This window comes from Ochotona princeps, chromosome 33, assembly GCF_030435755.1.
Source record: "Ochotona princeps isolate mOchPri1 chromosome 33, mOchPri1.hap1, whole genome shotgun sequence".
In the NCBI taxonomy this organism is placed as follows: Eukaryota; Metazoa; Chordata; class Mammalia; order Lagomorpha; family Ochotonidae; genus Ochotona; species Ochotona princeps.
Window position 1 is genome coordinate 5,099,741 of NC_080864.1, and position 16,381 is coordinate 5,116,121.

At 47.1% G+C, this 16,381-nt stretch overlaps 1 protein-coding gene across 1 annotated transcript; it reads left to right on the forward strand.

Moving 5' to 3' along the window:
- The first annotated feature begins 3,231 nt into the window (after positions 1-3,231).
- LOC101529897 (putative gustatory receptor clone PTE01) lies at positions 3,232-15,454 on the forward strand. Its single transcript, XM_058657646.1, has 3 exons — positions 3,232-3,278; positions 8,009-8,967; positions 15,378-15,454. The coding sequence occupies exons 1-3, from the start codon at positions 3,232-3,234 to the stop codon at positions 15,452-15,454; spliced, it is 1,083 nt and encodes a 360-aa protein (XP_058513629.1).
- Positions 15,455-16,381: the final 927 nt, after the last annotated feature.

A 16,381-nucleotide genomic window follows, 5' to 3' on the forward strand; every position in this document is an offset into this window, starting at 1 on the left:
AAAGGAAAGAAAGAAATCTGTATTAACCAAGACCTGACAACATCTGGGCAGAATGGCACTATGCGGATAGCACACTATGAAATCATGGTTGTGGGGGGTTTCATGTGTAACAAATATTTTTTATTCAGAAAGGGTTCAACTATGGAAAACAGGAAAAAAAAAATCTTTGCTCCCACAGCGTGGCAGTTAAACAACGGACAAATAAACACAGCACAGATTCCTCAAGTGGTCAAATTATGCTAGAAAACGTGTTAGAGGACATGTCACATCATGAGTTTGTTACAACCCAGAGAATGATGTATTCTTGTGAATCATAACATAAATTGTGGATTTCATTTAGTGGCAGGGTCAACATGTCTTCATTGATGTAATATAAATATGTGTGAGCATATATGCATATCTATATATGTATTCATATCTGTATGTAGATATATTTTGACGACAGGGTTACCCAACTTTAACATTAGGAGCCCTTGATACATACAGATCAATTGTCTGTAAATTCTTATTAACACTTTTGCCTGACCAATGAGAATTGTACACATGAGGGTGCTGTGTTAATACGTCTCCAACGATAGCATGATGAAATAGAAATGGATGTACCCATCATCTCCGTTACTTCTCTTTGTAACGTGAGACATTTGAAATACACATTTTAGTTACGTTGATGGGTACAATGTCTTATTGACTGTAATCGAACCGCAGAGTGTCTCCACACTTCTTGGTCCTCCTGAACACTTTGTATCCATCCGCTGATCAAAAGCCCATCGCTCTAACTCTCTTCAGCCTCTGATGAGACAAGCCTAGCCAACACTTACAGAAGCAGGTGCTGCGTGACCTCATTTTACCTGTCCCCTGAGAACTAGAGAGAAGGAATGGGGCTGATCACTCTTCGGGGGGCTGGTATCGTTGTAGGTTGTGGTTGGGCAGGATGCCTGGCTGCACACACTACATGTCAGCGGTAGAATCCCCTCACCACACCAATGAGAAACATCTTCAGATAGTGCCAAATACCCTCCTGGGGAACAGAACCAATGCCATCTGCAAACCCAGAGCTGAGTTTTATCTCTTCTCTCAGACCCCAAGCTTCCTCTGGCTGCCTCTTCTTAGTCAACTGAGTCATTCCTTGAAATACCAGTCGCCTCCTGGTACCTTTGCTGTTCCCACAGACGTGTGTCTAATTCTTACCCCCCTGGGTAGTTATTCAGAGCCTCTCAATCAGAACCCGCTTACTGCCTCTCCTTTGCTTTTTCTTAATATGTTTTTTTTTCCCCGTTGGTTTCTCCTCAGCACAGACCGAGCAGGCATGTGCAAAACGCAGAGGCATTCTGGATAATGCTATGAAATATCTCCTCTTGCTACACCTCAAAGTTTTCTCACCTGCCCAAGGAACCTACCTCATCAGGTAGCAGCAGTTGCACAACAGGTGAAGGTTTTGAGGGCTCATCACCCTGAATTGCTGCCTGCTTCTCCATAGGCACACATTGCTTGATGAGTTGTACAAACCGCTCGCGTCTCTAAGTCACCAGCGGGTGCTGGTTTCTTGTGTCTGTCTGAGTCAGGGAAGTCAATCGCCTTAATCTCCAGACCCAGGGACAAAGGAGGGCTGCCCCGGTGGGGACTGGCTGATCAAATAGGGGCTTGACAGCCTGGTCACTAACATTCACACCATCCTTACCCCATCTGCCTGCCGTCTTCTCTGACTGTGGTCCTTTGGCCCCTGTCTTTGCTGTGGAGGTGTTGGGACCCTGGGGATGCTTCCAGGATGTAAGCAACCTCAGGGAGTCTGTGTCCTCCATACTCCTCCCTCCCTTCCTGCCAAGAGTAAGCCAATTACCTGAGCATCTCAGGGGTCTTGAGTGAAGTCTGTGGTCCCACAAATGTGAGATTTGGGACACTGAGTGTTGTTACGAAACAACACCACTTCCATTACCCACAGGACTCAGGAAGTTGCTTGAAATTTTTTTCTCGACCCTCATCTTCCCCATCTGAACTTTCTTGTTCTATAAATTGTGTTTTTAAGGATTGATAAAATTGAAGAACACACATATTTCTTTCAACCTGTTAAGGAGCTGAACCGTTACATAGAAGGATACCGTAAAATCATAGTCAGGAATTTCCTTGGCATGAATTCAAATCTTGAACACATTTGATGTAACAGCAAGCGAAAACTTTGAAAAATACTTGTTTTAACTGAATAAAGATAAGAAAATACAAAGAACTCCAATCGTGTTCCAACCGGTGAAGAGTAAAATTGAATTTCCATTTTATATCCATAGAAGTAAATATGCATTTTCCGTTCTTAGCTATCTTATAAAATAGCATGACTTATAACAACTGCTTTGTTTTATTTATTTCAATGCAATGAACTTGGAAAAGCCTCAAAACTTGGAAAGCCTCAAAAGGATGATAGCTCTGAATTTTCTCACTAATGTTTCCTACTCCCATATATTTCCCATTTGTTTTTAACATACGCCAAAAATTCTTTTCAGTAAATAGGGCATGTCAATTTCTTTGCTTCAAACCATCTCCCTATACAAGTTTTTTTTTTATTTTATTTTTATTCAAGTAGCCTGTGAATTTTGAGGTTTCTTTTTTGCTTCGGTGAAGTGCAAGAAGAAAACGCCGTGACAATTTTTTTTTAAAGATTTATTTTATTTTCATTACAAAGTCAGATATACTGAGAGGAGGAGAGACAGAGAGGAAGTGGAGCTGCCGGGATTAGAACCAGCGGCCATACGGGATCAAGGCGAGGACCTCAGCCACTAGGCCACGCCGCCGAGCCCGCCGTGATAATTTTTATGCAAGCATTTTCCCTTAAAGGGGGAAAAGTTATCCCCTACATTGTGTCTTAGAGTTGCTGCTTTCATTTTATGGGCACTAGAGCGAAAGCAATAGGGGTCTTTACACACTCTGGCAAAAAAAAATATATATATATCTAAATAAAATTGTGAATTGTAAATCTGCTGTACCAAGTCTTTTCCTTCAAATTGCATTTCTACTACACAGCTTGGATTTCTAAGCTATCCCCACAAGAGAGGAGCTGACACGATAAGCAACTGCTTTGTGCCTGGCTTTTTTTTATTTTTACAAATAATATTTTGTTTACGGAAGGAGCCCAGGCTATACAGAAACATAAAACCAAGCATGTGTCTCGGAATTTTATCGCACGGGTTTCTCAGAGGATGTGCAATTGTATGCAGGTGAATGGATGATTTGCTCCTGACACCGATGGCCTACGACCCCTTTGTCAAAATCTGTCGCCCCCTCATTACCAGGTCTTCATGGATCCCCGCCACTGTGGTTTCTTAGTTTTAGTGCTTATTTGGCGAGCCTTTTGTATTCTCTGCTTTATATTTTGATGGTCTTAGGGGGTTACCTGCTTCAAGAATGTAGAAATTTCTAATTTCTTCTCCTTGCTGCTCACTTGCTGCTCAACCGTAATTGGACCGGGGCTGTTCCAATCCGAAGCCAGGAGCCAGGAACCTCCTCTGGGTCTCCCACGTGGGGGCAGGGTCCCAAGGCTTTGGGCCGTCCTCGACTGCTTTCCCAGGCCACAAGCAGGGAGCTGGATGGGAAGCGGGGCTGCTGGAATCAGAACCGGTGCCCATATGGGATCCCAGTATGTGCAAGGCGAGGACTTTAGCCACTAGGCCACTGCGCCGGACCCCAGCGAAGATTTTAATAAGAGAAAAGAAAGTTTTGAAGAAATGCAAATAAGCACAAAAATATCAAAATTCCTGAGAGGTAGCAAAAACAGTTTTGAAAGGGCTATTGAACTTCAGTATTGCAAGGAGTATACCTTGTATCAGAGAGACCATATAATATTTGTCCTTTTGGGATTGACTTGGTTAAAAGCATAATCAAAAAAAAAAAAAAAAAATAAAATAAAATAAAAGCATAATCATCTCTATTTGGAACCTTCTGGCTGCAAGTGGTAGAATTTCGTTCTTTTTAAAAAAGATTTATTTATTTTTATTGCAAAGTCAGATATACAGAGAGGAAGATCTTCCGTCCGATGATCCGTCCCCCAAGTGACCGCAATGTGCCAACCGGAAGCCAGGAGCCAGAATTTCGTTCATTTAGTATTGGAGTAGTATTCCATGGAATACATATTCTACAATTTCTTCATCAATTCCTCTTTGGAAATGCACCCAGGTTGTTTCCATGTCTTTGTTAATTTAGTTTGTGCTGCTGTGAATATAGGATTACAGCTCCTTTCCCATACGCAGGTTTCATTTCAATTTGGATATGTCACCCAAAGTGACAGCCAGGTCCCATGGCAGGCCCGTTTTCAGCCCTCTACACACGCTGTATTCTTATTTCCGTCGTAATTGTACTAACCTACATGCCAACAGCAGTGAAGCGGGGAACCTTTCTTCCCATATCCACCCCAGCAGGTGGTGGTAGTGCAATTCTGAATGTAGGCCAGTCTCACTGGAGTTAGGTGAAAATCGGTGTGGTCTTCGTTTGGCTTTCCTTGACAGCTAAGAAGCTCTTCAGGATTTCGTCATATGTCGGTTAGCCATTTGAATTTGTTCTTTCCAAAAATGTCGATTCATTTCGCCAGCTGTTCTGTTCTGTGGTCATTGACTTTCTGAAGCTCTTTGTACACCCTGGATGTTAGTCCCCCGTCGGTTGGGTGATTCCTTCTGCTTCATTTTTATTCTTCAAAGACAGCTTTAGCTCTTTGTGGAGTCCTGTGTTTCCAGATGAAATTTTGTTAGCTTCTTTTCTAATCTGAGTTAATGTTGTTGAGGAATCTTGATTGGGGATCCTATTAAAGCACTATATTATTAACCATATCTTTGGTGAAATTCGTTCTAAGGTATTTGTGATTCTCCTTTGCTATTTTATAGGGGACTGTAGTTACATTTTTTTTTTCTTTCGTTCTCAGTTATGGAATTATTTGTGTTTACTATCACCATCAATTTGTGTTCATTAATTTTCTATCCTGTTACCTTGCCGAAGGCAGTTTTGAGTTCTAACAGTCCCTTATTTAGACTTTTGGGAAAACCAGTACTGCGAGTTTGATGTCAACATTCTACACTTGGAAGCAGCGGCAAAGGACCACAGGTAATCTTTCTTGTCTCAAGGCCCCAGGTACAAATTCTTTTCCCCGTTCCCTCCTCCATCAGCGTCAGCCAGTCCTCAGAGATTGGGACATCCTGGACCTGCCTGCTAATGAGGAGCTCTGGGCACTGAGCCCCCAAGGGTCTTCCAAGTGTAAATAATGAGCCAGCACCTTCAGACCTTGGCTTTGCCCTGTGCTATGGGCCATAGCATCGTGAGCTCCGGTTACGAGAAGGACGCAGCCTGAGTCTGTTTCTTCTCCAATCCTGAGTAGAGACGTGTGAGGCACCCCTGCATGGCGGGAAGAGGAGGACCAGCAGAGCCCTCCGCCTGGGTCTTGCCTCAGCTGAGACTTGGCACAGCCTGGTAAGTGCCGAGGGAGCCGGGAGCAGTGTGGAATCTCAGAATCATTGCCTTTCCATCACGAAGACGAAAATGTTGGTTGTGACAGAAGGAGAGAGAGCCATGAGGCAGCATTTAGGCTCAAGATGTTGTGAAGTTTATGGTCGTGTCTTTCAACAGGTGACCCAAAAATCATTCTTAATTTTCCTCCCTCTCACATGGATTCTTTTTCGCACTGGGATCTCCTTCATTATAGTAGAAACCGAGTCTATATAAAGTGTCCATGCAAAATCCCAAGAGGCGAGGCTGAGCATGACAGCAACCAAGGGATCACAAACCTTTCCTGAGAGCTTCCTTCCGGCAAGGAGCATGGCCGTTACTGCGCTGTGATGACCCAGGCATCTCTCATTTCTCTTCCTGTCACACTGTGCTCTTCCTTTGGGGTTTCTTTACAGATTGTGGTCCGCAGGAGCCCGTGAAGGGTGGCAGGGTTCAGGGTCAAAGCCCACAGAGAGAGGAGGCACAGGTCATTCAGGGATGATCTCTCTCTGGAGAAATGTCATTTCAACTTTCCACTTCCTTCCCTCCTCTTGTAATCATGACGCTCTATCCCCAAATGAGACACTCAGTTGGGGTGTGAGTTCTCATTTCTACCGCAGGATCTGCACAGGGAATAACAACGAACTTCCGACGTAGCTGACGTCTTGGCCTCTGGAACTCTATTATAGTTTCTGATGATTCAGGGAGAGTGGCGTGGAGGGAGACACCAGATGCAGAGATGTGGTGTCATTCTGAATCCTGACCTCACCACTGATGTGTCGTCAGGATCTCTGATACAGGGCTTGTCTCAACTGCTACCTCTTTGAATGATGAATGAACTTGTCATGGAAACCCCCTGTGTGACCTACAGGCACAGATGAATCAAAAGTGAACAAACACATTTTACATATTGTTATTACTTAAAAGTCAACCATTTTAGTCACTAAGTTGCAACCTGCTGGACACTGCGCATTCCAATTCTTCACCAGGATGTATTGCCGTTTTGCTTCTATGGAAACTCAGTACATTTGCGGAACATGGGGTTATTTTGGGTTATTGTAGTACAAGCATTTTTTAAATCAATACATATGTTTTCTATAAAGTACATTTGCCACATACCATCAAAAGTTTTTTGGTCCCTAATCTACTTTCATATTAAAATAAACTCACTCTTTTATTCAATACTTATAATAGTTGCTTTTGATCTCCCATGTGCCACTCCCTTGACTCATGACCATCGGCCACAGGCAGTGTGTCTGTGACCCCCTGGCTGTTTGGTATCAGCATCTTCATCCTCTGCGGGAGTGTCCAATGGGAGCAGCGGTGGTTTCTTGCTGGCACAGCCAATCAGCTGCTGAAGAGTAACATTGCATGCCATATGATTTTGGACATTACTCTATCTTCTCAACTTTTCTCTAGGCATGCAAGAAGGATGTGGAGATTTTGGGATATATTGTCATCATACTAAAATAGTCAAATGATATTCTTTTCTCTGGTCATGTGGTGACAAAGAGAGGGTTTGAAGGAAATATGTGCACTTGATGGAGAGACAAAACCAAGTATTTAGAGAGTGAAGGTGAGAGACAGGGACAGAGAGATCTTTCATCATGGGCTCATTCCCCCAAAGGGCCAAAAGGAATGCGAACGGGTTGGTCCAAGGCCAGGAGCCAGCCATGGGTGTGTGTAGTGTCTCAAACGAAGTTAAGCTTGAGATAGAATTCTTCAGACTCTCATGAACCTGTTTGGACATGCAGGGCAGCCGTTGGGCTGCAGTAGGTGAAGCTTGCCTCGCCCTTGAGTACCCAATTCTAATCTCTACTCTCCACTGTGATCCGGTTCCTGCTAACGAGCACGGTGAGAGGCAGCCTGTGTTGGTGGTGGTATTGAGTTCCTGCAGCATAGGGGGGATGGAGTTGCTGGCTTCCGGTTTCATCTGGACCCAGGATCACCTGCTGTGAACATTTGGGAGATGAATCAAAGGACAGAGGTGGGTCCTTCTCTCTGTTTGTCGAATGAAATGAAAAATGAATAACATTGAGTTAAAGTTCATTTTTTTAAAAAGATTTATTCATTTTATTACAGCCAGATATACACAGAGGAGGAGAGACAGAGAGGAAGATCTTCCGTCCGATGATTCACTCCCCAAGTGAGCCGCACCGGGCCGGTGCGCGCCGATCCGATGCCGGGAACCTGGAACCTCTTCCGGGTCTCCCACGCAGGGTGCAGGGTCCCAATGCATTGGGCCGTCCTCGACTGCCTTCCCAGGCCACAAGCAGGGAGCTGGATGGGAAGTGGAGCTGCCGGGATTCGAACCGGCGCCCATATGGGATCCCGGGGCTTTCAAGGCGAGGACTTTAGCCACTAGGCCACGCCACCAGGTCCAGAATTATGAATTTCCAATCTTATGTGTCAAAATATTTTCCCCTCACATTCTGTTTTACCTCACACCTTATAGTTTGTGCTGCAGTATCACCATCGCACGTTGAATCGCAAATATATGCAACTGAGTTGACCGGGTTTTCTTTTCCACCAACACTGTTTTCTATTCCTAAAGAGATATAGGTTATATGGAAGCACAAAACCACACACGTGTGTCAGAATTTCACCTCATGGGCTTCTCCGAGGATCCAGAGATGCAGCCCCTCCTCGTAGGACTGTTCCTCTCCATGTACCTGGTCACAGTGCTCGGGAACCTGCTCATCCTCCTGGCTGTCACCTCAGACTCCCACCTGCACACACCCATGTACTTCTTTCTCTGCGGCCTGTCCTTGGCTGACGTGGGGTTCACCTCCACCACGGTTCCCAAGATGGTTGCAGACATCCTCACCCACAGCGCAGCCATCTCCTATGCCGGCTGCCTGACCCAGATGTTCATGTATGTCCTCTTTGGATGCATGGATGATGTGCTCCTGTTGGTGATGGCCTATGACCGGTTGGTGGCCGTCTGTCACCCCTTGCATTACCAGGTCATCATGAACCCTCACCGCTGTGGCTTCCTACTTTTGCTGTCCTTGATGGCCAGCCTTTTGGATTCCCTGCTGCAGACTTTGGTTCTCCTGGGGGTTACTTGCTTCAGTGGAGTGGAGATTTCTAATTTCTTCTGTGACCCTTCTCAACTTCTCAACCTTAATTGCTCTGACACCTTCAGCAGTGACATAGTTGAATATCTCGTTGCCATCATATATGGTTTTGTCCCTGTGTCGGGGATCTTTTACTCTTACTCTAAAATTGTCTCCTCCGTTCTGAGGGTCCCCTCTCCAGGTGGCAGGTACAAAGCCTTCTCCACCTGTGGCTCTCACCTGACAGTGGTTTGCTTATTTTACGCAACGGGCATTGGTGTTTGTATCAGTTCAACTTTGTCACTTTCTGCTTGGAAGCGTGCTGTGGCCTCTCTGGTGTACACCGTGGTCACCCCCATGTTGAACCCTTTTATCTACAGCCTGAGGAACAGGAACATGAAGAGGGCCATGAGGAGGCTCCTCAGCAATGCAGTTGGGGTCCCTGTGCCATGCCGTTGGACGGCAAGAGGGAAAGACAGCAAATCTAACAATGCAAACCTCCAAGTCCCACCTCTCTCATGACATAATGTGTGAGGCTCTTACCCTCTCCAATCCTGCATCTGAATATTGCTACTTTTGATCTCTTTAATGGGGTGTATTTACAGATTTCTTTATTCACGTCGAGAGTTGCATGCCTAAGTACTTTCACCAATGGATCTTTCTAGTTGGTGATGATCCCGGCAACCTGGTTAGGTGATAATCATACTTTGGGTATTTTTAGAGTTTCCAATAAAATATTGAAAACAAATTAACTCTACTGAATCAATGTTTTAAGAAGTCAAACATTTGCTGCACTGGATAGAATTCTCCTTTGACTATTGATTAGTCCAATATTATTGAGTACTTCAGCTCTAATGTTTGTTCTTTTTTTTTTTTTCTTAATGTGTGCTTGTGTTACTTCAATTCTCATCATGCGTGCGCATTTTTCCTGATTGTATTTATTTATGATACCTCTTATCTTATGAGCCATTTCAAAAATGTTAGTCTCAGTTCTTACTGGAAAGTCAAATACCTCCAACCTTCAAACAAAGACTTACTGGGACTGGCATGGTAACGTAGGAAGATACTCAAGCATTTATGGTAGCAGCATCTTCTGTGAGCAACAGTTCGTGTCCCGGTGTCTCCAATTTGGATCCAGCTGCTTGAGGGTATCCTGGGAAAGCTGTGGAGGAAGGCTGAAGTGTCTGGGCCCCTGCACTCATGAGGGAGACCCAGAAGACGCTCTTAGCTCCTGACTTTGGATCAACTGAGGTCTTGTTGTAGTCATGTCAAGAGTGAAATGGTGAATGCAGGAACTCCCTGTGTCTCTCCTTTCTCTGTTAAAATCTTTTGTATGAAATAAAGCACAATAGCTTTTTTTTTTAAAAAAAAGATTTATTTATTTTATTACAAAGTCAGATATACAGAGAGGAGGAGAGACAGAGAGGAAGATCTTCCGTCCGATGATTCACTCCCCAAGTGAGCCGCAATGGCCGGTGTGCGCCGATCTGAAGCCAGGAGCCAGGAATCTCCTCCAGGTCTCCCACGCGGGTGCAGGATCCCAAGGCTTTGGGCCGTCCTCGACTGCTTTCCCAGGCCAAAAGCAGGGAGCTGGATGGGAAGTGGAACTGCTGGGATTAGAACCGGCACCCATATGGGATCCTGGCAAGTTCAAGGTGAGGACTTTAGCCGCTAGGCCACCGTGCTGGGCCCCACAATAGCTTTTAAAATAGCAGAAGGGAAGAGTAAACATCTTGGAATTTATCTAAACAAAGATCTGGAAGACGTCCATGATGAAAAATACAAAATATTTTTAAAAATAGAAGAAGACATGAAGAGATAGAGAAACTTACCAGGTCACAGGATCAACAGAATCAACATCATTAAAACGTTCATATTACTGGGCCCGCCGTGATGGCCTGGCAGCTAACATCCTCGCCTTGAATGCCCCCAGATCCCATATGGACGCCGGTTCTAATCCCAGCAGCCCCGCTTCCCATCCAGCTCCCTGCCTGTGGCCTGGGAAAGCAGTGGAGGATGGCCCAAAGCCTTGGGACCCTGCACACGCATGGGAAACCCGGAAGAAGCTCTGGGTTCCTAGCTTCAGATCGGTGCAGCTCCAGCCATTGTGGCCGTTTGGGGAGTGAACCATCGGACGGAAGATCTTCCTCTCTGTCTCTCCTTCTCTCTGTAGATCTGACTTTCCAATAAAAAATAAATCAATCTTTTTTAAAAAAAGTCCGCATTACCAAAAGTAATGTACAGCTTCAATGTGATCCCCATCAAAATGACAACATTCTTCTCAGAAACAGAAAAGATAATAGAGTTCATCTTGAAATCCAAGACACCACAAACAGTCAAGGCTACCCCGTAGAATAAAAATCAAGCAGGAGGAATCACAATTTCAGACCTCAAGACATACTACAGAGCAGTGGACATCAAAACAGTCTGGCACTGGTACAGAAACAGAATAGAAATCTCACACGTGTACAGCCAATTAATCTTTGGCGAGCCAACCAAAAATAATACAGGAGAAAAATCTGGTTGCATTCCACAAATGCTGCTGGGAACCATTGGATAGCAGCCTGCACAGGTCAGAAGCAAAACCTCCACTTTTTACTTTACACGAAAACCAGCTCTCAATGGATCAGTGACCTCCATCTGCACCCAAGAACCACCCAAGTATTAAAGGAAAATACAGGAAACACTCTCCATGATATAGGAACTGCCAGAAACTTCTTAGAAAAATCACAAAAAGCCCACAGGCAGTCAAAGACAGCATAAACAGATGGGACTACATCAAACAAAAACACTTCCGTACGGCAAAGGAAACGATCAATGAAGAGAAGAAGCAGCTAACGGAACAGAAGAAAATCCGCACACTACACAACAGAGAAGGGACTAATATCCAGGATTTACAAAGAAATTCAATGACAGCCAACGATCCTGTGAAGAAATAGGCCATGGAAATGAAGAGACATGTTTCGAAAGAACAAATCGAAATGGCTATTCGACACGAAAAAAATGCCCAGGTTTCCTAGCTGGCAGGGAAATACAGATGAAAACCGCATTGGGGTTCTATCCAACTCCAGTGCGGTTGGCCTACATTTAGAACTCTAAACACCTGCTGGCGTGGATGTGGGGAGAAAGGGACCCTCCTTCCCCATATGTGAGAGTGTAGGCTGGTACAATGGAGAATGCTAAGAGAACTGAAAATCGACCTGCTGTATGACCCAACTATCCCACTTCTGTGAATATATATATATTGTTAAGGCATGCAGGGCCCGGCGCGGTGGCCTAGCTGGCTAAAGTCCTCACCTTGAACATGCCGGGATCCCATATGGTCACTGGTTCTAATCCCAGCAGCCCTGCTTCTCATCTGGCTTCCTGCCTGTGGCTTGGGAAAGCAGTCAAGGATGGCCCAATTCCTTGGGATCCTGCACCCATGTGGGAGACCTGGAAGAAGTTCCTGGCTCCTGGCTTCGGATTGGCTCAGCTCCAGCTGTTGCGGTCACTTCGGGAGTGAAACATCGGACGGAAGATCTTCCTCTCTGTTTCTCCTCCTCTCTGTATATCTGACTTTGCAATGAAATAAATAAATCTTTACAAAGAAAAAAAAAAGGAGACATAAGATTTCTAAATGCAGTCTTGGATATTAGTTGTTCTTCCAGATTTTAAAACGTATTGCCATGAAGAAATCGCAAAACCTTGAGCTTTTCCTTGGGGTTTGGAGGAGGGACGTTAACAAAAACAAACGCTCTCGCTTTCATTCTTTTTCCTCCTGCCAGACTTTCAGGCCCTGTGCAGAAGGGTCAGCAGGTGAATTTGATGGGAATTCCCTGGACCTGGACTGCATTTCCCAGAGTTCTCGGGTGCCTAACGTCCTTAGTGTGTGTGTGTGTGTGCGCGCTCGCGCGCGCGGGAGAGGGCGCGCCGGCGCGTGTGCGGCTCGGAGCCCTGGACCCTGAAGGTCCACCCGCTGTCCAGAGGTGTCCCGGAGGCCGCGCCGCTCCTTGTCCCGCACTCACCGAGTCCCTGGCTCCGTGCCGGCGTCCCAGGCAGCTGGCGATCGCGCACCGGGCGCGCCCCGCGCTGCCTCCATTACAGCTGCTGCAGGATCCGCCGGCGCCCCCGTCTCGGGCCCCAGGGCGGGCATTTCCCCATTGTGACCGCTCGTCCTGGCTCCCTGCGTGTCCTGAGCCCCGAAGACTCCCACGGCGAGTACGGAGACCCGGGAAGGGTGTGCATCAGAGGGCGCCGGGGGTTGGGGGGGTGTGCGCAGAGGGACCTGGCTCGCTGGGTGCCCCGCCGAGTGACCCGGGAGTGTGCATGGCCCACCACGGCCAGCGCTGCTTTGCTCACACTTTGGTGCAAACGTTTTACGTACTGGGCACCAGGCCGAAGGGCCCGAGGCGGGGACTGGACAATAGGACGGGTGGGAAGGCCCCAAAGGCGGGTGGCGGAAGACTCCCCTTGCCCGTGTTTTAATGCACCCGGTCCCCCACTTTGTGTCGATTGTGAGATGTGCCCTGGACTTTGCTCACGATGTGTCCTGCGGTGGCCCTGGTCCCCGCGGCCACCCTGTCCACGCCGCTGCCCTTTGAACACCCCGGGCAGCTGGGGCCCCCTTCCCCCGCGCCTTAGGCTGACTTGCCCAGCCAGAGTTTCGTGGATGATGCTGCTTTTCCGAGTTTAGTTTCCAGGGCCTAGTTTCTGCTCTCTGCAGTTTGAGATTTGTGCAAAGAGCTGCTGCTCCGTGGCTTCTGCGTTTAGCACTCTTGCTTCCGCTGCTGACAGGGGCGACCCTGGCCTTGGTTGCCACCGATCCCTTTGCGAAGGGAGAAGCGAACTGAGCTCATGCAGGTGTCTGCTTGGGGCGGCGTGTGGGCTGTGCTCACCTGGATCTGAGTCAAATGCGGACTTCCACAAACACCCAGCCAACAGCGGCCCACTTCCCCTTTTCCATGTTCTTTACGCGCGCGCCCAAACGCTTCGCTCAGCTGATCCTCTCCCAGTCCATAAACGCTTTAATTCCGAGGGCGGGTTCCTTTGCTTATGGAATGCGCAAGTCCAGGACATCTTCAGCCCCTGGGAGCTCAGGTGTCGCCCACCCCCCTGTGGAGATGCCACGCAGTGCGGGAAGAGAACCATGGCCGGCCCTGTCCAGGGGGATGCTGTTTTCAAATGAATAAACCGGTGTGCGCGCGTCCCCCTTCCCGTTAGCATGTTGGCGCTGGCATGAGCGGAATCATTGGGTTGTCACCCAAGCAGAGGGGTGTTCAGGCTGCCGCCTTCCTCCTCAGCCCTGGTGTGGGGTTTGGTGGTGTGGGGTTTGGTGGTCCTGCAATGCTTCCTGCCCTGTGTTGTTGATGGGCAGCGCTATGCATTTTTGCTATGGGGGCTGCCTCAAGCCCCGCGTGCGGAGCGCCCTTGCTGTGTGTGACCTGCCCAGCTGCTGGGCGCATCCGCAAACAGGATTCCCAGCCTGGTGAGGCTGACGGGGCCCTGCTCGGCAGCTTGTTCCCGCACTGTGGTGAGGAGACAGGCGAGCTCTGGCCCATCTGGGAGAGAGAATGTTTCCCTACGAGGGCCGCCAGATGAGGAAGCGGTTGTGTTCCTGTCAGTAAAGAGTCGGTGACACCTGTTGCCGAGGGGGGCTCATTGTGAAGTACCTAACACCTGGTTCTGGCGCGGTCCTTGTAAGCCATTGGCATCGCGGGAAATCCGCCGTCTGCGCTGCGTGACGCCAGGGGGATGCAGCTACAGTTTAGTGGAAGTGTGTCTGAGGGAATAACCTCAATACTTCATCGGACAGTGTTTGCCCTGGTGATAACAAACGGATCCAGCATCCACAGCCTCCCACTCACATTAGCAGAAAGTCGCATCAGGCAGCCAGGATACACATAAGGCTTTTTGCCTCCTGTTTGGTGGTTTTTCTCTCGTTCTTGTTGTCATGTTTCCATCCAGCAGGTTCGCGGCCTCGTCACACGATCACCGTGTAAGAAGGCAAATTCCAGCAGGCAAATAAATGCTTTCCAAAAATCTGCTGGTATCATGTTTACGGATGGCCCGTGACCTAAAAGAAATGTCAAAAGTGAAGGGTTATTATGTTAAAGGAGTTTATGAAGGCTTGGCATCAAGGAAGGGTGGCATTTGGGGGCAATTACCAGACAGATGTATCATGACGAGTGTATATAATTTCAATTTTTTGCTGTGCAGTTGTCAGGGGAGAAATCCACCTTGGGAGGCGCATGTGTTCTATGGAAGTAGATTTGTGGGGCTTTAAAAGGAAAAGGTATTCTATTGGAAACACTAACAGAGTTCAGCTGTGTCAACAGGAGTTAGTTAATGGGTTGTGTGTGTGTGTAGATTTTAGTAGCAGCATGATACTTCTTTCCATGACATTACCGAATGTCATTTGAACAATCATTTTGAAAAAGGATATATTTCTTTTCAGTCATTTTTTTCTTCTTGCAAAATTCGGGAGGGAGTTGTGGTACAGCGGGTTAGGCTCCTGCTTTTAACGCCAGCGCCCTGTATCGGTGCCGGTTTGGCTCCTGTACATTGGGGGTCCTTGGGAATCAGTGGATAAAAGATCTCTCCCTCGTTCTCTAACACTCTGTAAACCCGCCATTCAAATAAATCTTTCAAGAAATGTACAAAGTCACTAGCAAACAGATGTTTTTATTAACCTAGTAACTCGTGCTTCGTCGTTGCTAGGTAACGGGATTGTTCCCTCCAGGAGGTGTGTCCCACCCCCCTGGTGCGTGAAGTACTATTCCACAAGGAGGCTGATATTCTGTCTGCTGCTGTCATGATGTTAGCATGAGCTGGGAAAACATCCTGCCAGTTCTCACATTGCCTTCTCTGCTCCTTCTCTTCCAGGTATACGTCTGCGGGTTCCCAAGACCAAAGAACATGAGTACATCTCCAGTAAGTTGCTGATTGGTTTATTCCTCTGAGGTTTCTAATTTAGTATTTATCACAGAGCTGAGGGGGTTGCAGACCCATGCGGGCCCCCACGTAGGATATTTGAACTGTGTGTGCGTGTGTGTTAGCGCTTGGTTTAAGAGAAGTACTGTCGGGCCCGGCGGCGTGGCCTAGCAGCTAAAGTCCTCGCCTTGAAAACCCCGGGATCCCATATGGGCGCTGGTTCTAATCCTGGCGGCTCCACTTCCCATCCAGCTCCCTGCTTGTGGCCTGGGAAAGCAGTGGAGGACGGCCCAAGGCTTTGGGACCCTGCACCCGCGTGGGAGACCTGGAAGAGGTTCCTGGTTCCCGGCTTCGGATCGGCGGGGAGTGAATCATCAGACGGAAGATCTTCCTCTCTGTCTCTCCTCCTCTCTGTATATCCGGCTTTCCAATAATAATAAAATCTTTAAAAAAAAAAAACAAACAAAAAAAGAGAAGTACTGTCTAATACTACGTATGGGTTTTATTGTTTTCACTTTCCAATTGTTTCAATTGAGTTTCTAATTAGTTTCTAATTGTGCTGAGTTAAAGCACAGGGTAGCCCAGGTGTTTAGACCCCTGTGGCAGACCCAAGAGGAAGCTCCCAGATTTGGCCTGTCCCATTCCTGGTCGTTGTGGCCACCTGGGGAGTGAATCAAACAGATGGCACATGGAGTTCTCTGTCTCTCCTTTGCTCTCTGACTCTTTCAAAAGAAATAAATCGAAAAGGACATTGACAGCATCAGGTGTTTTTCTCCCAGATGTTGATTTGGTTTTGTGGTTTTTCACTTAAAGGGATGTACAGTAACTGTGTAATGGAGGCTGTCGTATCCAGATGTGAGAATACAGTGCAGTGTGCCTCTCTACTTCCAATTCAAAGATGGACTCCCAACGAAACTCTTAAATAGATCGTGACAATTGGATGTTGGATTCTGTCA

What these genes read in the sequence shown, in the direction of transcription:
- LOC101529897 (XM_058657646.1), top strand. Translation starts at nt 3,232, where the DNA reads ATGGCCTACGACCCCTTTGTCAAAATCTGTCGCCCCCTCATTACCAG. An exon ending in TGTCGCCCCCTCATTACCAG is followed by an intron (nt 3,279 to 8,008) that starts GTCTTCATGGAT and finishes CTATTCCTAAAG; the next exon opens with AGATATAGGTTATATGGAAG. An exon ending in TGGGGTCCCTGTGCCATGCC is followed by an intron (nt 8,968 to 15,377) that starts GTTGGACGGCAA and finishes CTTCTCTTCCAG; the next exon opens with GTATACGTCTGCGGGTTCCC.